Here is a 22,745-nt window from a genome sequence, read left to right on the forward strand (position 1 = left end):
TCAGTATCTTTTCATTAAAGAACATAGCTTAATCTTGGTAGGGTTAGGGCTTCCCTGGTGGCGCAGTGGTTAAGAATCTGCTTGCCAGTGCAGGGGACATAGGTTTGAGCCCTGGTCTGGGAAGATCCCGCATGCCACGGAGCAACTAAGCCCGTGCACCACAACTACTGAGCCTGCACTCTAGAGCCCATGAGCCACAACTACTGAAGCCCATGCGCCTAGAGCCTGTGCTCCGCAACAAGAGAAGCCACTGCAATGAGAAGCCCGCGCACTGCAACGAAGAGTAGCCCCCGCTCTCCACAACTAGAGAAAGCCCGTGCACAGCAACAAAGACCCAATGCAACCAAAAAAAAAAAAAAAAAATCTTGGTACGGTTATAAAGGACATAATTTCAGAATTTAAAAATATTGAAAAAAAATTATTTCATCGTAGACCAGAAACACTTTGTCATGGACCAGCTCTAGTCTGCAGACCCGCGTAGGAAACCACTGATGTAATGCATGTTTAAGCAGCTTTATTTGGACACTTTTCTCTTTCCTTGAAAATTTTGGGAAGTACATAATGTCCATTTTTTTAGTTACCTTATAATTTATCAGAGGTCCATAAATCTTTTAAGTCACAAGCCCTCCTCCAAACTCTGTCCTTGACACTACATCAGTTGTCAGGTGTCAGCCTTGTGCTCTTTCTTTTCCAAAGTCAGACACTTTGCACTGAGGAGATGAAAATATTGTCTGCAACCACACGTCCTTCAGAGTCCTCTTTGTCCCAGGTTTCTTCTGGTTGTATAATTTGTTCTCACATGTATCAACTAAAGGTTGCCTATAACAAACTCTGCATCAGGCCTCAGAACACACTGGAGGAAGGAGCATCATTAGCAAGGTCAGGTTTGCAGAGGGCTCCTCCTACCCCATTAAGAGTCACCAACCAGGAGAATGTGGTCTTGTCTTCCTGGGTTGGGGGAAGCCTCTGTGCATCTGTTGGCATCAATGAATCCTTAGTATTCTGTCTAGGAATTCATTATTCTCGCAGGTGCCAAGCTGAGATTGTCTTTCCTCCTCAACCCTAGTGAAGAGTGATGTTTAGTAAGATAAAGGCAAAGGCTTTTCTAGTATAATAATGCTGAGCTTATGCTATGAAAAACAGTCAACATGAGCAAGTGAAGAAATGGTTCATCTTGAGCTATTTCACCTGGATGGGGTTGGCATGGACCCTCAAAATCTCAAGCATCTCACTTGCTTTCTCCAGATAGACCAGGACCCTGGGGGAGGGGGTGGAGATCAGAGAAAAAGGACCCTCCAGACCCCATCTAAGAAGGACTTGGTGTGAACTGACAGGTCACATGATGAGAAAAGTGATGTTTTGCACCATTCATTGGACACTTATCAGCCAATAGGATTATTTTCTATCTGCTCACAAACTACCTGCAGCTGTGAGATTTCAGCGTGACATGCCAGAGTGGACAGAGGTATTCATCAGGATTTCACCACCCTTTTGGCAATGAAACCAGACTGCATTTTTAGCACACGTATTTCAGTGTCTATCTCCCAAAGAGGAAGTTATATTTAGCATTTCCTGCTAGCCACTGAACAGTGCAAGACCTTCTGGGTCTGGAGTTAGTCACAGCCTTTTATGTCTATCTGTGGAATCCCTCCTTGTAAACTGCTAGGGCTTTGAGGAGCCCGAGTTTATAGCATGAACTCTTACCATAAATCCTTAGAACCCACCAGGAAAGGTGCTGATTGGGTAGTATGTTCATAGTGTTCTTAGTCCCAGCCCTGGGAACATTAGGAATGCCCCAGTCAGATGGAGTGTGTGTGTGTGTGTGCACATGCTTGCATGCATCCATGTGTTTGGGCATGGTAGTGTAAATGGGGCACTCTGGGTGACCTTCTTCAGACATTTTAAAAAAAAATTTTATTGGAGTATAGTTGATTTACAATGTTGTGTTAGTTTCTGCTGTACAGCAATGTGACTCAGTTATACATATACATATATCCACTCTTCTTTAGATTCTTTTCCCATATAGGTCATTACAGAGTACTGAGTAGAGTTCCCTGTGCTATACAGTAGGTCCTTATTAGTTATCTATTTTATATATAGTAGTGTGTATATGTCAATCCCAATCTCCCAATTTATCCCTCTTCCTTTCCCCCCGGTAACCGTAAGTTTGTTCTCTACATCTGTAACTCTATTCCTGTTTTGTAAATAACTTCATTTGTACCCTTAGACTCTTCTTGTACCTACTCCTGAGGAATGTGTTTGCATTGCGTTGGGTTTGGGAAAATCAGATCAGCATGTTATGCAGCCTCCCAAAGAGAGGAGCGAACAGGAGATGAACTTTCAGGGCCATATGCCCTACTTTTCCACATGGATCTTCTGGGTCAAGGGTCAGAGACACAGGGTCCCTTAGACCAGTACCTGCAGACAGGGGGCCTCAGAATCTTCTAGGGAATGTGTTTAAATGCAGATGTCATGGTCAAACTCCACCCAGGTATACTGAATCAAACTCTGGAGTATACAGCCGAGGAATTTATTTTTAAAAAAATACCCTAGATTGTTTTGTGATGTGAGTGGGTTTGCTGACTACTGCCTTACTTGGCCCTTCCTGCAAGGGGATGGTAGCAGCACTCAGCGTTGACATCAAGTCTTTTTGATTTTACCTCCGAAACATTTCTTGCATCTTCTCTGCATGTCCACTAATCACTGGCCAAGTCCAAGCTACCAGCATCACTGGCCTGGACCACTCCGTGGCCTCAAAGTTTCCCCTGCAGGGACTCATCCCCCTCCAATCGGTACTCAACACAGCAGCCAGAGTGGTCCTTTCCAGTCTCAAGTCAGATTCTGTCACACTCCCCACCCTACCCTGACCCTCACTCCAGTTATTATTTTTTTCTTTTTCCTGTCTTTTTTCCTTTGGCTGCACCACACGGCATGCGGGATCTTAGTTCCCTGACCTGGGATCAAACCTGTGCCCCTGCAGTGGAAGCATGAAGTCTTAATCACTGGACCGCCAGGGAAGTCCCGCTCCAGTTATTTCTTTCCATCGCTTTTAGGATGAACACGACGTTCTTCTCACAGTCAGAGGACCTGCAGGACTGGATCCGCACCCTATACCTCATTTCACAGCCATTGTTCCTGCTAATAGATCTCTCCACAGACCTGCCCCCCCCCACTCCTTTCACCTGCTCTTCCTTCAGGCTCAGCTGTCATCACTTCCCCAGGGACGCCTTCCCAACCTCTCAAGGGCTGCACTTTTCAGTTGCAATTTTTTACTAATTGATGCAATAATCTGATTAAACACGAGTCTTCATGTAGAATGTAATTTCCCATGGAGGCAGGGACCACACTTCTTCACTATCACAGCCCTAGTGCTTGGCTCTAAATACCTGTCCTCAGGACTTCCCTGGTGGTCCAGTGGTTAGGACTCGGCACTCTCACTGCCGGGACCCCAGGTTCGATACCTGGTTGGGGCACTAAGATCCCATAAACTGAGTGGCAAGGCCAAAACAAAAACAAAAACCTGCCCTCGCCTCCATATGGCAGGTGTTGTCCATCAAGCAATCTTCAGTCAGAGAATATGCAGGGTCCTCGGATAGACCAGAGCTTTGTAATTATACCCAGGAGTTCCATTCACTTGTTCATTCATTCATTCATGATGACAAATGTAGGATTAAGTGCCATTTTGAGCTGTTAAATTCTGGGCCTAGCTGGAGTCAGCCAGCACAGCAGGCACCGCTGGTAATGATTTGAACATGTCTGAACACTTGGCGTGCCTCACTTCCCTTGGCTCAATCAAAATAAACATCTACTGAACATGAACTAGGCGCCAGACGTGCCCCCTGTCCTTAAGCAGCTTGTGATGTAGGGAGGAAAGACAGACACGGAACAAGTGACTACAAGTTTATGAGTTTTACCAAGGGGCATTCGAGTATGCCTTGGAGACACAGAAGAGGGGGTGCGAGTCTAGTCTAGGGGTTCAGGGGAAAGCTTCCCTGCAGAAGGAATATTTGAGTTGAGGTTGAGGGTGAGTAGGAGTTAGAATAGGCCCTAGGGAGCAGTCCAGGTGAAGGCCAAGGTGAACTTCAGATGATAGGGCTATTTAATGGGCAGTAGGGAGCACCCAGTTCAGCCTAATTCTCCTGTGAGTTGGGGCTTGGCCCATCCAGCCCTTATCCATCCTCTTAAGGGGCGGATGCTGCACTAAACGGGACAGGGAGTCGAGTGGCCTGTGCGTGGGTACCTCTCGGGGCTCCCTCCTCTGACTCAGGCGGCACAGGAGCTGTTGTGAATTCAGCACCACTCTTGTTGGAGCAATATTAAACATCATCACCAAAGGCAGTTTTGACTCATTTATTTATTAATATAGAAAAGGAGCCCAAGGCAGCTGGACCAGTAGTACAAAGCACCAGGAGTTAATACTATTCTGGTGAAAGGGTTGGCTTTACAAAAGTGAAGGAGTAGGCAAGAGCTGCCCTGGTTCTGGGGCCAGGCCCAGCCTACTGCCCAGAACCTCGGAGCAGCACCTGGAACCAGCCGCTGGGAGAGAGTGACGGGGGGTCGGGGGCTGATGAGCTGGAGACCAGAAGGACAGGTGGCAGGGATGGAGGGCCAGGCAGTGAGAACCATCCTGTGGCTGATGAGGACAGGCAACTGCCGGCTGGAGGCTCCCCACTGGACCCTGGGTGGAGGCTCACGTGAGCCTCAGCTCTGGGGGCAGGTAGAAAAACCCTGCGGATACTAGAGAGGATGGGGATCCAGACACGGCTCAGGGTTGAAGGGCCTTTCCCTTCTCTCCACCAGGGGCCACCTTTCTCAACACTATGGGTGGGGCTTCAGGGCCCAAGGCACAGAGGGAGGCCCAGAGGCCTCCCAGCGGGAGGAAGAGGGGGCAGAAAGGAAGCACTTGAATGTTCCCAGCTTAGGCAGCTGGGGCTGAGACACAGGGCAGGCAAACAGCACCCCCGTACAATGAGGCTGGAACGCAGGGCTGGGTTGGGCTTATCCTCAGCCAGGACCAGCCCCATGGCAACGGTGCTTGCCTCAAACCTTAGCAAACAGAGTCTGCTGTGAGCACTGGCTCTCAGTAGACCCGGGTGCCAGCCCTAGCTCTCCTGGAACAGAGCTGTCTCACCATGGACCAGCCATGCCCTGCCCTGCCCTGGGCCTCCTCTGTTAATGAGGGCTTTGGATATGACCTCTCAGGTCACGGGAGCTGCAGGACCTGCTCTTGGTACTTAAGTGGGAACCAGTCCCAACCAGACTCCGGACAGAACTGGCATGGGCCGGGGGGCCGGGGGTGACGGGGGAGGAAGATGTTCCTGCACGGAACTTACCCCACACACACTCCAGAGCCAGGAAAGGCCACTGAGAGCCTCTCCTTCGCCCAGGGGAGGCGGCCGCCCTCCCTTTGGCACAGGGGGGGACGCAGCTTGGTGTGACCCTTCATAACCACACCTGGGTAACACTCGGCATGGAGAGAATGGGGTGGCACTCTGCAAGCCTTTATGCTCTTCCCTGGGGTGGGGAGCTCAAGGCCACTTGTGGCTTTTGCCTCTAGCCCTTAGCGTAGAGAGGAGTGCTCTCCTTCTGTGGTCCTGCCCTGGGGACAGCCCGAGACTCTGCCTGGCTGGCACATGTTAGTTGGTCAGGAAGGGACAGAGGGGTAAGTAAGGAGACAGGGAGGTGAGAGTGAATCTCTGGCTTTCTCCTCGCCCTCTAGGGAGAGCAGCTCAATCAACCGAGTCGCAGATCTCCTCCACCACTGCGTTGAAGATGTGTGGCTGGTCCGCGTACACGTGGTGTGAGGCGCCCTCGATCTCCTGTGGATGGAGGACCCCACCAGGGGCGGGACAGCCCTTTATTCAAGGCATTGGAAAGCTATTGCACCATTTCTTTTTCCCTTAAGCCTGCTTGCCCGTCGCCCATGAGCACTTATTTTATCTAAGACAACAGTCCACCTTTCTCCCCAGACCTTGGCACTTCCCTGTGGGAGTCAGTGAACCCCAATATCCCATCCTTACTTCTCCCATGGCGCCTGATTTTATCTTTCCTTCCATGCCAGCCCCTCCAGTGACCTGCTCATGTCAGCGACCTGCTCATGTCATCCACATGTCCACTAAAGCAGGGCCCATCAGGCACCAGCCTAATTAAGCACACTCATTAGCAAATGAGGGCGGTGTGGGGGCGGAGGAGTGTGGTGGGAAGGCTTCATGGCAGCCTCTACAGTTCCCAGCTCTGGTTTGGGGTGGGAATTACAGGGGGTGGAGGGACAGCGTGGTACCTGTGCCTGACTACTGGACAAGAATCTGCCTTTCAGCTGAACTGAGCTACACAGAAGTGAGAAGCCCCTAATTATGATTTTACAGAGAGCCAGCCCTTTCAAATCCACTACCATAGCTCAACCTGTCCACTCCTCTTTCCCCCCGACTCTCCCATCACCCTTCGCTACCCTGACTCAGCTACTCTGGGTCAGTCAACACGTGCTGGGATGTTGCAGTGTTTCCACCTCAATCCTGCTCCTCCAGTGGCCAACGTACCATGTCTCGGACGTAGGAATCCGGCCGCTGCAGCTTCACCTTTTTTCCCGTGCTGGTGTCTATCCAGGTGTTGGCCCCGTAGATCATGGTGATGGGCATTTCTTTTTGAATCAAGTGAATTCGCTCTAACATGGGTCGCCGGGCCCAGCCGAAGGACTCCATCATGGTTTTGAATGCCGTCTCCCCACTGAAGAAGCAAAACAGGGTGAGGCAATGAATAAACGCCACAGCCTAAAATGTCAGTTTGTTGATCTCAGAGGCTGGGGAAGTATCTTTGTCATTCTTTGTGGTCCTCTCAGAGCCCAGCACTGGGCTCATTAAATATTAGGAAGATTAGGAGACAGGACTGAACCTCCAGAGGCTCCTATCACAGATGAGTTAGGAGGGACACACTTGTGAAAACCCCATGGCACTGAGAATTATCCAAGAGCCTAATAGGTTACTGTTTATTCAACAAATATTTATGTGGCATCCCGGAGCTGAGGGTGGGGACATATGAACAAGACAGACGCAGTGCCTGCCCTCCTGGAGCTCACATTATCTTCATACTTTAGGCATAAATAATGAATTATATGATTAACTTAACTTCAAATTTCCCGAGGATTATGAAAGGGTGGCGGAGTTCTAGGAGAACACAGACTAGGGACTTGGCTTCCTGGGGCTGAAGGAGAGGGTCAGGGGGTTCACTTGGGGTGGGCTCTGATGAGCAAGTACTACAGAAGCACAAAGGGCTTGCTGAAGAGAATGGAATGAAACGTCAGTCTTGTGAAGACCTGGGGGGAGCAGCAGTTTGTGCGACTTGAGAAGCAGTGACGGCCAATCTAATCTCCTTTGCTCCCTGGCCATTTCCTTAGGGAGAGCTAACCGAGGCCGTGTCACGAGGGGTCTGCAAGGCTGGGGCAGAAGCCAGCTGTCCAGGTTGCTCTCCTGGGAAGCAGGAGAGGTTGGGGACACCGCCACCCAGCAGGCTCAGCCTGTTTGGGAATTATATCCCCAGTCTCCTTTGCACCCCTGAGATGAAAGAGAGCCTGGGTTCTGCACAGGCCACCAGAAACAGGGCTCCTCCTTAAGGCAGTGCAGCATAGTGGAAAAATCATGGACTCTGGAGTCAGAGAGACATGAGTTCAAATCCTGGCTGTAGTTTCTAAGCAAGTCATGTAAACAAGAATACACCTTAATTTTCTCATTTACAAGCTGGGAGGAGTTATACCCACTTTATTAGGTCATTGTGAAGAAAATGAAAAATATGTACAAAGCCCCTAAATCTAGGTGAAGCAAAGTAGGTACCCCATCCCCCAAATATTCTTCTTTGGCCAAATCTTATGTTTTCCAAGGGAATGGTAAGAGTTACCATGAGCTCATGAGGGTTACAACTCAGGAAGACTCGGGGGCTTATAAAATTGAGTGATGGTGTTTGGGGGAAGGGGCTGGTTATCACCGATGTCATCTCTGCCTCTTCTAGGACCTGAATGAGGTGTGTGATTATGTACTCTGTGGCTTAGATTGGGAGGCCATTCATTATATGGAACTAGGTCTGGGACTGGGGAATGCTCTGAGGAAAGGGCTAGGGGTGGGCCTGCAGGGTCTCAGAGGGTATGAGACTGGCACTGAGCCCAGTGGGGGCTGAGAGGAGTCGAGAGCAGGAAGCAGTGGGCTTCCTGATTTGACTGTTGAGCTGAGTTTCTATACTGCTGCTTAAGCAGGGCCCTTCAATCAGCTGGGCTCCTGAGGAATGTTGGACGAACAGTTCCCACGCTGCCTGAAAGCTGTCTGGGTTTGACGCTAATGCCCAGACAGCACTGCTGGAATGCAAAACCCCAGTTGCTTCACAGCTTTCGGCTGAACAGTCCTGAAATGAGGCATGGCAGTGCTGCCGCTCCCAATGACCTTGGCTCCCCTGAGATGCCTCCCAGTAGTGTGGGGTGAGGCCTCCACAGAGTTGGTGCCTCATGGTATCAGCCACTCACATGGCACTGCCTGAGGGGAAGACTACCTCCCTAACTCTGCCCTGGATGGCAGTTGTCAAGACTGTAGATCAGCAGGCTTCTGGGGCCTATGTCTGAGTTGTCATAGATATAAACTTCTAGAGATTCTGTGGACGTCCCCAAATCCCCCAAAGATAGGGAAGGCATTCCTATCCCAACAGTAAGTATTTCAAGGTGCACATAATTAAATTTTTAAATGCATAATCTATCCATCAGCAGTTCTATTTGTAGGAATGTAGTCTAGAGTTAGTCACATGTGTGCAAAGGAAGATACATAAGGAGGTTCCCTGAAGCAATGTCACATGATATCTCAGACCTAAACTAACAAGAAGATTCAGGAATTACAGGTCTGGGACAGGAGAAGACTTTCTTTCTTTCTTTTTTTTTTTTTTTTTCTTTATAAAAATACCATGTTCAGAGAAGGAAAAAGAACTACAATCCTGCAGCCTGTGGAACAAAAACCACATTCACAGAAAGATAGACAAGATGAAAAGGCAGAGGGCTATGTACCAGATGAAGGAACAAGATACAACCCCAGAAAAACAACTAAATGAAGTGGAGATAGGCAACCTTCCAGAAAAAGAATTCAGAATAATGATAGTGAAGATGATCCAGGACCTCGGAAAAAGAACGGAGGCAAAGATGGAGACAATGCAAGAAATGTTTAACAAAGACTTAGAAGAATTAAAGAGCAAACAAACAGAGATGAACAATACAATAACTGAAATGAAAACTACACTAGAAGGAATCAATAGCAGAATAACTGAGGCAGAAGAATGGATAAGTGACCTGGAAGACAGAATGGTGGAATTCACTGCTGCGGAACAGAATAAAGAAAAAAGAATGAAAAGAAATGAAGACAACCTAAGAGACCTCTGGGACAACATTAAATGCAACAACATTCGCATTATAGGGGTCCCAGAAGAAGAAAGAGAGAAAGAACCCAAGAAAATATTTGAAGAGATTATAGTCGCAAACTTCCCTAACAGGGGAAAGGAAATAGCCACCCAAGTCCAGGAAGCACAGAGTCCCATACAAGATAAACCCAAGGAGAAACACGCCGAGACATGTAGTAATCAAATCAGCAAAAATTAAAGACAAAGAAAAATTATTGAAAACAGCAAGGGAAAAACGACAAATAACATACAAGGGAACTCCCATAAGGTTAACAGCTGATTTCTCAGCAGAAACTCTACAAGCCAGAAGGGAGTGGCATGATATACTTAAAGTGATGAAAGGGAAGAACCTACAACCAAGATTACTCTACCCGGCAAGGATCTCATTCAGATTCAACAGAGAAATCGAAAGCTTTACAGGCAAGCAAAAGCTAAGAGAATTCAGCACCACCAAACCAGCTCTACAACAAATTCTAAAGGAACTTCTCTAAGTGGGAAACACAAGAGAAGAAAAGGACCTACAAACACAAATGCAAAAAACTAAGAAAATGGTCATAGGAACATACGTATCGATAATTACCTTAAACATGAATGGATTAAATGCTCCAACCAAAAGACACAGGCTTGCTGAATGGATACAAAAACAAGACCCATACATATGCTGTCTACAAGAGACCCACTTCAGACCTAGGGACATATACAGACTGAAAGTGAGGGGGATGGAAAAAGATATTCCATGCAAATAGAAATCAAAAGAAAGCTGGAATAGCAATACTCATATCAGATAAAATTGACTTTAAAATAAAGAATGCTACAAGAGACAAGGAAGGACACTACATAATGATCAAGGGATCAATCCAAGAAGAAGATATAACAATTATAAATATATATGCACCCAACATAGGAGCACCTCAATACATAAGGCAACTGCTAACAGCTGTAAAAGAGGAAATCGACAGTAACACAATAATAGTGGGGGACTTTATCACCTCACTTACATCAATGGACAGATCATCCAAAATGAAAATAAATAAGGAAAAACAAGCTTTAAACAACACAATAGACCAGATAGATTTAATTGATATTTATAGGACATTCCATCCAAAAACAGCAGATTACACTTTCTTCTCAAGTGCGCACAGAACATTCTCCAGGATAGATCACATCTTGGGTCACAAATCAAGCCTCGGTAAGTTTAAGAAAATTGAAATCATATCAAGCATCTTTTCTGACCACAATGCTATGAGATTAGAAATGAATTACAGGGGAAAAAACGTAAAAAACACAAACACATGGAGGCTAAACACTATTTTACTAAATAATCAAGAGATCACTGAAGGAATCAGAGAGGAAGTCAAAAAATACCTAGAGACAAATGACAATGAAAACATGACAATCCAAAAACCTATGGGATGCAGCAAAAACAGTTCTAAGAGGGAAGTTTATAGCTATACAAGCCTACCTCAAGAAACAAGAAAAATCTCAAATAAACAATCTAACCTTACACCTAAAGGAACTAGAGGAAGAAGAACAAACAAAACCCAAAGTTAGCAGAAGGAAAGAAATCATAAAGATCAGAGCAGAAATAAATGAAATAGAAACAAAGAAAACAATAGCAACGATCAATAAAACTAAAAGCTGGTTCTTTGAGAAGATAAACAAAATTGATAAACCATTAGCAAGACTCATCAAGAAAAAGAGGGAGGGCTTCCCTGATGGTGCAGTGGTTGAGAGTCTGCCTGCCAATGCAGGGGACATGGGTTTGTGCCCTGGTCCAGCAGGATCCCACATGCCGTGGAGCGGCTGGGCCTGTGAGCCATGGCCGCTGGGCCTGTGCGTCCGGAGCCTGTGCTCCGCAACGGGAGAGGCCACAACAGTGAGAGGCCCGCGTACCACAAAAACAAAAACAAAAACCAAACAAAACAAAAAAAGAAAAAGAGGGAAAGAACTCAAATCAATAAAATTAGAAATGAAAAAGAAGAAGTTACAACAGACACTGCAGAAATACAAAGCATCCTAAGAGACTACTACCAGCAACTCTATGCCAATAAAATGGACAACCTGGAAGAAATGGACAAATTCTTAGAAAGGTATAACCTTTCAAGGCTGAACCAGGAAGAAATAAAAAATATGAACAGACCAATCACAAGTAATGAAATTGACACTGTGATTAGAAATCTTCCAACAAACAAAAGTCCAGGACCAGATGGCTTCACAGGTGAATTCTATCAAACATTTAGAGAAGAGCTAACACCCATCCTTCTCAAACTCTTCCAAAAAGTTGCGGAGGAAGGAACACTCCCAAACTCATTCTATGAGGCCACCATCACCCTGATACCAAAACCAGACAAAGGTACTACAAAAAAAGAAAATTACAGACCAATATCACTGATGAATATAGATGCAAAAATCCTCAACAAAATACTAGCAAACAGAATCCAACAACACATTACATACACCATGATCAAGTGGGATTTATCCCAGGAATGCAAGGATTCTTCAATATATGCAAATCAATCAATATGATACACCATATTAACAAACTGAAGAATAAAAACCATATGATCATCTCAATAGATGCAGAAAAAGCTTTTGACAAAATTCAACACCCATTTAGGATAAAAACTACAGAAAGTGTGCATAGAGGGAACCTACCTCAACATAATAAAGGCCATATATGACAAACCCACAGCAAACATCATTCTCAATGGTGAAAACCTGAAAGCATTTCCCCTAAGATCAGGAACAAGACAAGGATGTCCTCTCTCACCGCTATTATTCAATGTAGTTTTGGAAGTCCTAGCCATGGCAATCAGAGAAGAAAAAGAAATAAAAGGAATACAAACTGGAAAAGAAGAAGTAAAACAGTCACTGTTTGCAGATGACATGATACTATACATAGAGAATTCTAAAGATGCCACCAGAAAACTAGAGCTAATCATTGAATTTGGTAAAGTTGCAGGATACAAAATTAATGCACAGAAATCTCTTGCATTCCTATACACTAATGATGAAAAATCTGAAAGAGAAATTAAGGAAACACTCCCATGTACCACTGCAACAAAAAGAATAAAATACCTAGGAATAAACCTAGGGAGACAAAAGACCTGTATGCAGAAAACTATAAGACACTGGTGAAAGAAATTAAAGATGATACCAACAGATGGAGAGATATACCATGTTCTTGGATTGGAAGAATCAATATTGTGAAAATGACTATACTACCCAAAGCAATCTACAGATTCAATGCAATCCCTATCAAATTACCAATGGCATTTTTTATGAACTAGAACAAAAAAATCTTAAAATTTGTATGGAGACACAAGACTCTGAATAGCCAAAGCAGTCTTGAGGGAAGAAAATGGAGCTGGAGGAATCAGACTCCCTGACTTCAGACTATACTACAAAGCTACAGTAATGAAGACAATATGGTACTGGCACAAAAACAGAAACATAGATCAATGGAACAAGCTAGAAAGCTCAGAGGTAAACCCACGCACCTATGGTCAACTAATCTATGACAAAAGAGGCAAGGATATACAATGGAGAAAAGACAGTCTCTTCAACGAGTGGTGCTGGGAAAACTGGACAGCTACATGTAAAAGAATGAAATTAGAACACTCCCTAACACCATACACAAAAATAAACTCAAAATGGATTAGAGACCTAAATGTAAGACTGGACACTATAAAACTCTTAGAGGAAAACATAGAAAGAACACTCCTTGACATAAATCACAGCAAGATCTTTTTTGCTCCACCTCCTAGAGTAATGGAAATGAAAACAAAAATAAACAAATGGGACCTAATGAAACTTCAAAGCTTTTGCACAGCAAAGGAAACCATAAACAAGACAAAAAGACAACCCTCAGAATGGGAGAAAATATTTGCAAATGAATCAATGGACAAAGGATTAATCTCCAAAATTATATAAACAGCTCATGTGCTCAATATTAAAAAAAAAACCCAATCCAAAAATGGGAAGAAGACCTAGATAGACATTTCTCCAAAGAAGACATACAGATGGCCAAGAAGCACATGAAAAGCTGCTCAACATCACTAATTATTAGAGAAATGCAAATCAAAACTACAATGAGGTATCACCTCACACCAGTTAGAATGGGCTTCATCAGAAAATCTACAAACAACAAATGCTGGAAAGGGTGTGGAGAAAAGGGAACCCTCTTGCACTTGGAATGTAAACTGATACAGCCACTATGGAGAACAGTATGGAGGTTCCTTAAAAAACTAAAAATAGAATTACCATATGACCCAGCAATCCCACTCCTGGGCATATACTGAGAGAAAACCACAATTCAAAAAGACACATGCATCCCACTGTTCATTGCAGCACTATTTACAATAGCCAGGTCATGGAAGCAACCTAAATGCCCATCGACAGACGAATGGATAAAGAAGTTGTGATACATATATGCAATGGAATATTACTCAGCCATAAAAAGGAACGAAATTGGATCATTTGTTGAGATGTGGATGGATCCAGAAACTGTCATACAGAGTGAAGTAAGTCAGAAAGAGAAAAACAAATATCGTGTATTAACACGTATATGTGGAACCTAGAAAAACAGTACAGATGAACTGGTTTGCAGGGCAGAAATAGAGACACAGACGTAGAGAAGAAACCTATGGACACCAAGGGGGGAAAGCTGCGGGGGGGGTGGGGGTGAGGGGGTGATGAATTGGGCGATTGGGATTGACATGTATACACTGATGTGTATAAAATGGATGACTAATTAGGACCTGATGTATAAAAAAATAAATAAAATTCAAAAAAAAATACCATGTTCATATCACTTTTTCAGTTAAAAAAAAAAAAGATCTTTGCAAATGTTTTCCAGTCTTTTTGCCTGTCAGGCTAACTGCCTATCTCCAGGGAAGAGTAAGGATCCTTCTCTAGAGACGGGCGGCATGTTTAATTAATCTATTATCTTCTCCATCCCTTTGCGCCTATCCCTGGGAAAGTCTCTGGAAACTATCAAGCCTGCTAATGCCTATGTTCTCCTAACTGAATGAGAGCTCTGTGGAAGAAGAAATATAGCACAGAATGATCCTGGGACCGCTCTGGAGTTTTCCAGCAGCTCGAGTTTTAGCTGCCAACCCATCGACCTGAGCTGACTCTGGAAGCTGCCCTCACCTGGGATTCTGGGCGTTGCAGTGGTAGATATACTCCGATATAGTATCATCGTCAAAGAAGTCTGCAAACTTGCGTTTGAAGTCTGGTCGGAATCGCTGTACCAGGCTGGGCCCTGGGAGGGGACAGAACGTGGAGAGGCCGATTTGAATAGGGAGGAAAGACTCCTGCTTTTGTATGTGTTAACAACTTTAACCAAACATTATTTCTCCTAAGGGTTTGTTTGCTTTGTACACTTAATGTTATAGTGGCAGGCAGAGCATGCAAGTCTTTTGGGAAGCTCCAGGTGACTACAAATGACAGTCAGTTGCCAAAGAATTTAGACAGTCTAATGTCACTGAGGAACCAGATTATCTGCAGCTCAATGAAGTCCCAAGATCTTTCTCTCCAAGGATCACAAGCCCCACTGGAGTCCATGGTTGAGATGCTTTGCTTTTACAGTCTGAGCTATGTTCTCTTTCTCCCCGAGACCCTTTATGGCCGTTTAATCTTCTGAAGGTAGTGGATGAAACCAGACCACCTCCCAAGAGCCCTCTCACGTTCAGGCCTGTAATAGAATACGAGTGAAGAGGTAAACCTAATGCTGGCATCTCAGACTCGGGGCACAGTTTTAGAGCAATCTGTTCCCTTCACCTTTCTTTAAATAGTACATATACAAGCAGTAGGGCACTTGAAACACACTGTAAAAACTGGGCCTAATGAATGATCAGCTTCTGGCCTCTCTCTTCTGGTCTGCTGTCTCTGTGTGAGAAGCAAGGGGTGAGAGGGAAGCAAAGCCGGGATCCCCTGGGCCCTGGTCCTCCTGCATGGCTGCCAGCCAACCTCCCCAACCATAACAGCTCTGATGCCCATGCATGGACCTGGCCAGAGGCAAGTCCAGAAATGGGGAGAGTGGTTAGAGCAGGGCTTCTCCCTGTAAAAGGATTATAGAAGGTCTGCTGGAGTGCACAGTGCTGGGTGCCCTAAGAAGGTCAGCCCTCTGCACATTTAGTATCCTTTGGCACCTGTGTCTCTTGCTTTCCTTCCTTTCTCCCCAAACTCCTACCTTCTGCTCAAGTGCTCATTTTTCTCTTTTATCCAGAGCCATTCTGTTTCTGTTGAAGGGCCCAGAGAGACAACTCTTATTCAGCCATTAGCAATTAATTCATAATAATTGGCTATTGAACATTACTGTGTATATATAAGCCATCAGTGCAAAATAGATGGCCACCAATCTTCCGTAAAGGGAATCTGCTATTCGCTTTATCAGAGTAAAAGGCTCCCCAGATAGGGAGGGTGCTAGCAGTGTGAGGTCAGAAGGCTGGGGCATATTGATCCCACTCACTCTGGCTGGCTCCCCGCTCCTTCCCTCCCTTCACTCACAGGATTTGCTGACAGCTACTAAGTGGTGAAGATGTGGTGTCTGACTGGGGCAGGAGCTTGCCTGCCACTGTGGGCTAGGCTGGAGGCTCTGGTCCTGACCTCTCCTGGCAACAGGTGCTGGGTGAGCTGCAGGGATGGGATCCAGCAGTGGTGACCACGCTGAAACACCAACAAGCTGCCATAAACATGTAGCACAGAAACTCAGCAGAGGAAGAGTCACCTCACAGCCCCTTCCTCTCTCTCTGGGGCACAGAGTAGCAGTTCTGCTCCATCTGCCTCTTGCATGGAAAAGCTTTTTCCATGCAGCTGAAGGAAAAAAAGAACCTTCTGAAACTGCAGACAAAGACATCTGGTCCAGATTAACAGCTTTAAATAACAATGTTAGGCCTATTCCCACTTTTCATGAACAAGAGGGGATGGTGAGAGTCCAGGTGCAGTGGGGCTTCTAGAATGGGAGAGCCGTGGTTTGAGGAGATAGTTTTCCATCTATAGGCTACTCACCCCAGGGCCCAGCTACTCGAAGAACAGCCAGTGGATTGGAACGCCCTAGGACAGAGGCCACAGCCTTGACCCAGGTCGGGGGTGCACGGATCTGACTGGGGTCAGTTGGTCGGAGGGGAAAGCCCCATGGGTCCACCAGGATGAGGTGTTTAACTCTAAAGGAGGAAAAAGGAGGAGTCAAGTTGTCTTTGCTTGAAGGTATCACAGCCCTTAAATCACCCAGGAAGAGAACTATTGGAAACAAATACCGGAAGTTTCCCAGCAGGGCGAGGAGTTGTCGTGATGGAGATGGGTGGCTCCCCCTTACCTGTCAGGGTACTTGATGGAGTAGGAAGTGGCCAGGAATCCTCCCAGACTGTGCCCCAGGAGGATCATACTGGGGATCCCCATGGTCTCCCGCCACGTCTCTATAGAGGTCACAAACTCGTCCTCGGCCCCCTCTGGGTCCCTCGGGAACGTTGGCCTAGAGCTTCGCCCGAAGCCGAGCAGATCGAAGGTGTGCAGAGTGCGGCGGGCGCTCAGTGAATCCATGTTGAGGATCCAGAGGCCCACGCCGCCCCCAAAGCCATGCACCATCACCAGGGGGGTGCGGTCCCTGAGCTCAGGGCTCACTGTCACCGTCCAGATCTTGTTCTGGTTTGGGAGGGACACATACCGGGCCAGGAACTTGTTCTGGAGGCCTGGGGAGAGGGGTCCAGGGCAGAGCAATAAGACTGTGTGCTGACAGCATCATCCTTTTGCTTGGACTCCCACTCTTCAGTTCTCTCTCATCCCCAAACCCTTCCTGACCTCCCTCGCTTTTCCTTTCACAACTCTCTGACCATACATCCTAAGAGTTCAACTCCAAGTACAATTTGTAGACCGTCTAGTCTGTAGGTATTAAGAGGGGCCATCTTATTCCTTGAGGCTGTTTGGGTCCCTTTGGGTCCATGGTGGCGGTGACCCCACTGACCCCACAGAGCTTCAGCATCTATCACTCTTGTACCTGTATGTGCTTGGGGCTTGACCCATGGACAGTAGTGTCCTCACTGAGGGTATCTGGGAGGGTTGAGCCAGGTCCCTCTTAGGGACAGACCAAGGTGGGCAATGCTTGCACTGCTGGTGTGAAGGCAGTCACATGACAGAGCTGCCGGGGGGGAAGTCACCTGGCTCCCAGACAGCTTGAAAGGCTTGAAAACTGTGGCTGTTCTGTGGTTGTACTTATCCCAGCCCATAAGAGAGAGGGTAGCCATGGCTGGGGCAGTGGCTATAGGGCGGGGAAGATCATATGAGGAATATGGGGAGATGTGGCCCAAGGATCTTGTTTGAGTCGGTGGCTGCTGATGTCCCTGGGATGCCTTAACCCCCACAGAACACTGCCCACTAGAGCTGGTCTGTGGGAATCCCCAACCACTCTGGTAACTGGATGGCGGGGTGGGGTGGGGGGCGCTACTTGGGCAGAACACAAGGAATAGTAATATTAGAGAATACAGGACTGCTGGTCCTTGGGTAGGAAGATGGTAAATCTAAGAAGTGCTTGTGTGTTTGATGAGAAAGGGAGAGATGGCAAAAGAAAAGAATAGGAGAAGGAAGAAGTAAAGGAGAGAATGTGTACATTTGTACATGTTGTATGTTAATAGCTGGTACAGGGTTTGAGGTGAAGTTGTGGGATGTGACAGAAACCAGCATGACGGACAGGGAGGGAGATGTCAAGGAACCACTATCATGGAATGTGTGTCCTCTGGGCAAATCTTTTCCCTCCACTCACAGACATCCCTTCCTCCCACCCCAAGCATTGTCAATCAGGAATCAGTGGGCTCAGTGTGCCAGGCTCTGGGAAGATCCTGTATCCTGGGCCTCCCGAGGGAGGTGGGATGAGTGTCCCTTCTACTTACACTGGAGGATCCTGGCTTCCACATTCTTCAGCTGAGACATGGAAGTGGGGCGCCAAGCGGGCAGCCAGCTGCTCAGCCAGCCTTGAGGCCTGGGACAGGGAGACACAGAGACACTCACTGGCAAAGCTGGAAACACTGATGCTCTCAGGCTTGCCGGCAGTTAGTTACAAAAGAGTTATCAGTGTGCAGGGTGTTTCCAGGCTCAGGAAACCTGCCCCTATGGCAGTCAGCAATTCCATGGCTGCCTGATAGACTGTTACTCTTCTCTGGTAAATGGTTATTAACAACAACATGCCCTTTGTTTCAACAGATACTCAGAATACCATGTGCACGACACTTCACAGTTTACAAAGCCCTTTCACATTTTTTTATCTCATTGGAGCTTTACAACTCCACTTTGTTACTGGTTATTATAATGTTCAAGGAGGTTACAAGGGGAAAAAAGCCAACTTTTAACTAATGTTTCAGTTCTCCTTTGCCATCCCTAGGACTGTATGTTCCCTTAGAGTAGGGAAAATTCCCATGCCACCTGCCCTCCTGGAAGGGCACCAGTGTTCGTGTGTGCCCTCTTCCAAGCCTCTGGAAGTACAGAGCAATGTGTCACTGCCCAGTTGGGCTCTCAGGCAATCAATCAGTCCAGCCTTGAATGACATGATGGGAGAGGCAGGGAGTAGGATGAGGGAGACCTGGGTTCAAGTCCTGCTGTGATTCCCTGACAGGACAAAGGTTGCCCTTGGTTTTGTTTCCAGTTTATGAAATAAGTAGAAAGCTCACACACGTCATCACCTCCAGTGGCATGCAGTAAAACAGACAAGATAACCTATCTTGCTTTCTACTTTATACCCAGGGAACTTTAAGTCATTGCAGGGTAGAGGTTGAAAGTAGCAGTTGTGGAATAATTTTTAAAAACCCTGGATCTAGGGACTTCCCTGGTGGTACAGTAGTTTAGAATCCGCCTGCCAATGCAGGGGACACGGGATCGAGCCCTGGTCCAGGAAGATCCCACATGCCGGGGAGCAACTAAGCCAGTGCACCACAACTACTGGGCCTGCACTCTAAAGCCCGCGAGCCACAAGTATTGAGCCCACGTGCCACAACTACTGAAGAGCCCCATGCTCTGCAACAAGAGAAGCCACTGCAATGAGAAGCCCGCACACTGCAACGAAGAGTAGCCCCTGCTCGCCGCAACTAGAGAAAGCCCACATGCAGCAACAAAGACCCGATGCAGCCAAAAACAAACAAACAAACCCCCCAAAAAATGCTTTTAAAAAAAAAAACACCCTGGATCTAAGTCACAATAATATCATTTACAAGCAGACTGGTGTTGGCCTGTTAAATAACCTGTCTTTGAGCATCTAGATATGGAAGGGACCTCATAAGGTGCCTGGGACAAAACAGATGCTCAATGAAAGAGCTTTTATTATTCCTTTTCCATCCCATGTGATATTTCTCTTTTCTTGAACTCTGTCTGGATGAAGTGGATTTCAGGATCCACACCACCAGTTACAGAAAGGGCCTGTAAACATCAGAACAGTCAAGCAGGGGCATTCTGCGGGGGAGCGAGGGGAACTATTACCAACCCCCCCATGGCACACATTGGGCATCTTGCTACATCATTTGAAGTGCAGAATTTTAGATTAGAATAGTTCCCTAGAAATCTAGTCCAGCCTCTTTATTTTACAGATGAGCAAAGTGATGCCCGAAGAGGTTATACAGCTAGTTAGAAAAAGAAGCAGAACTAGAACCTGGATCTCAAATCTAGGTTTCACCTTATTTTTTCAAGGCCACACACGAATACTCACATTATACAAGCACAGTTTCACACTTGTCTGTTTTCTGAAGGGAGGTGTGACCTAAGGCCAGAGGCTGAAGTTCTAATCCTGGCATTGCCGCTCACCAGCAATGTGTCTTTGGACACATTATTTAGCCTTCTCTGTCAGTTTCCTCATCTTTAAAGGGAGGTAATAATAGTATCTACCTCATAGGGTTGTTATAAAGATCAAATGAATGAATGCACAGAGACATCACACTAGCACAAGATAAAGTCCCAATAAATGTTCTTTTCCCCAGCTAAATCATAAGCTATCTGTATTCCCAGTGTTTTGCAAGTAGCAAATCTCAGTGACTGAGGTTTGAAAGAAATACTGAGGTTGCAGCTGAAACTGGTCCATCAATGGCTTTAGCCAGGTGAGAGCTGTCACTCTCAATCAATGCAGTCCTACAAAGACTCAGAACCCTTTGAATATTCCACTGGAATTCCTTATAGGCTTGAAGCACGGGCACCAAGACCACAGAATGTTGCCAGTCTTAAGAGACAAACCTTCTCTCCACCCCACAGAGACTGTGACAAGTCAGGGCATGTCATCTGGACCTCACATTGCCTTGTATCTGCCCAAAGCAGCACTCAGGAGAAATGTTGTTCCAAGGAACAGCATCAAGGGCTGCTCTGCAGAGATACTCTTCAGGGAGAGCTTTTCCTCTCTTCTTCACCAAAAATGCTACTGGTAAAGCACTGGAAATAGTCCCTGGCACACTATCTGCTCCATACCACTGGGGAGATGAGGACTGAGCTGGGGAATTCAGGCAAGAAGCAGAGCAGCCACTTAGCCATGAACTTAGCTTGGCTGGGGTTGTCTCTTCCCTTTAGGGTGCCTTTATCCTGATGGTGGGTGAGGCAGAAGGGGTTCTGTGCTGGGTGAGAAGACTGTTCTAGACCTCTGTGATCTTGAGGTCTCCTAACTTCTTTGGGCACTGGATTCTTCATTTGTAAAAAGGAACTGATCTACCTGAATCTCTACCAGCTCTAATATTCGATTTCTCTAAGTCATCGTAGCTATTGTAAATCTCCTCTTGGAAGCATCATTTTGGAAAAACACCACTCTCCTGGGCAGTTCCTTCAAGTCCAGGAAGCTATTATTGTCATAACGTTAACTAGTTTTGCAAACAGCTCTGAAAAGAGGGGAACAAGGGGGAACACGGGATCCAGGAAAGGCCCAGTTTTGGTGAACACCGCCCCCCCGCCCCCCGCTTGGCTGGAAGCTGAGTCATTCTCCAAGCAACTTTTCCTTGCTCCTATCAGACTGTGAACTGCTTGTCACACCACCTACAGGTGGCATCCCAAACTTGATGTCCTTGAGACGGTGTTAACAAATTCCAAAAGCTCTAATTCTGAAACCGCAGCATTAAGGATATTGTTATGATGATTAAAAACTATCAACAAGGATTGCCAGCGGCTAAGCGTCTCGGTTGGCGAGAGCGAAAGAAACTTGCAAGCCTATTAACCCAGACCAATCCCAGCGCAGTGGAGCCCGCTCTCCGCTTGCCACGCCTTACCCGTGCTGGGCTGGGCTAAGCAAGGCTCTTCCCACACCCCTGCCTCCCAACCTGGAGCAAATCCAGACGAGCAGACCTGGCTGTTACCCCCGCACCCGCGTCCACACGCTTGCTTTGGGGGAATCTGGGACATCACCACTAAATCTAATCCCAGGGTACATAGACTAGAGGGGAGCAAGGAATGAACGCGAACACTAAAGTGGAAAGTCAGAACCGCTGGGCTGTAGAAATCGTTCTCTTCCATTCCTCCCCTGGCTCTGCTGCCGCATCTTCTGGGCAAAAGGAAAGCAACCAAATGCAACCCCCCAGCCCTCCCCTGAAGCCGACCTGAAAAAGCAAAGTCTGGAAGGTGTCTAAAACTGTTCCTCAGCCACAGACAGTCCCAGGTTCATGGCCCAGAGATAAAGATAGAGAAAGAGACAGGATTAACTCACTGCTGCTCCAGATCATCAGCCATAGTAAACAAGCCCTGCCGGGTCGAGCTGAGCCAGCCCATCCCTCCGCCTGACGCCAGCACCAGCTGACCCAGAAAAGGGTAGGATAGCAAAGTGGGGCGTGGCCAGCGCCGCGAACGGGGAGGAGGGGCCCCAGGACGCGGGCTGGGGCTCTGAACCCAGCCGGCTGGGACAGCTGGGACACATGAGATGTCTCCGAGAGCGTCACAGAATAGGACAGTAGTTCTGGTCACATATTTGGGGACAGTGAGGGAGATAAGTAGTACTGAAACTACCGAGTCCCTCACAGGAGCTCCATCAAACCTCTACTCTCTGATAATTAAAAAGTGAATTAACTACCCCGGCACGCTCCCGCACACCCACTGGGCTTCCCTATTATAGCCACCCCATGCCCTCAAGTCCACCCCTTAGTGTTCCTTCTAATCAGATGCTCAAGATGTTTGTGGAGACACTACCCACCGTTGAACGCGCCTACAAAGGGTCTGAGAGCCTGTGGCCCAAGTAGACTACCAAATTTCGCAAATAAAACCCAGGACGCCTAGTTAAAGTTGAACTGCAGATAAACAGCAAATACTTTTTTGGAGTAAGCATGTCCCATGCAATATTTAGGACATAAATGGGCATCCTGTACTTTATCTGGCCACCCTAAACC

The 22,745-nt window shown here is 46.8% G+C and overlaps 1 protein-coding gene and 1 long non-coding RNA gene across 2 annotated transcripts in view; one reads left to right on the forward strand and one right to left on the reverse strand.

Moving 5' to 3' along the window:
- The window catches only part of LOC309965190, a 91,157-nt gene extending 84,993 nt beyond the window's left edge, over positions 1 to 6,164 (forward strand). Inside the window, exon 4 of the long non-coding RNA XR_014326375.1 lies at positions 5,729 to 6,164. This is a non-coding gene — a long non-coding RNA (uncharacterized lncRNA). The remainder of the gene's footprint in view (positions 1 to 5,728) is intronic.
- ABHD4 (abhydrolase domain containing 4, N-acyl phospholipase B) lies at positions 4,404 to 22,141 on the reverse strand. The gene is made up of 7 exons (XM_082844516.1): positions 22,073 to 22,141; positions 18,306 to 18,394; positions 16,739 to 17,111; positions 16,432 to 16,586; positions 14,572 to 14,683; positions 6,537 to 6,723; positions 4,404 to 5,819 (listed from the first exon to the last, which is right to left on the reverse strand). Exons 1-7 carry the CDS (start codon positions 22,132 to 22,134, stop codon positions 5,730 to 5,732), a joined length of 1,068 nt encoding a protein of 355 aa, XP_082700642.1. The 5' UTR covers positions 22,135 to 22,141; the 3' UTR covers positions 4,404 to 5,729.
- Positions 22,142 to 22,745: the final 604 nt, after the last annotated feature.

This window comes from Leucopleurus acutus (assembly GCF_964270905.1).
Source record: "Leucopleurus acutus genome assembly, chromosome: 1".
In the NCBI taxonomy this organism is placed as follows: domain Eukaryota; kingdom Metazoa; phylum Chordata; class Mammalia; order Artiodactyla; family Delphinidae; genus Leucopleurus; species Leucopleurus acutus.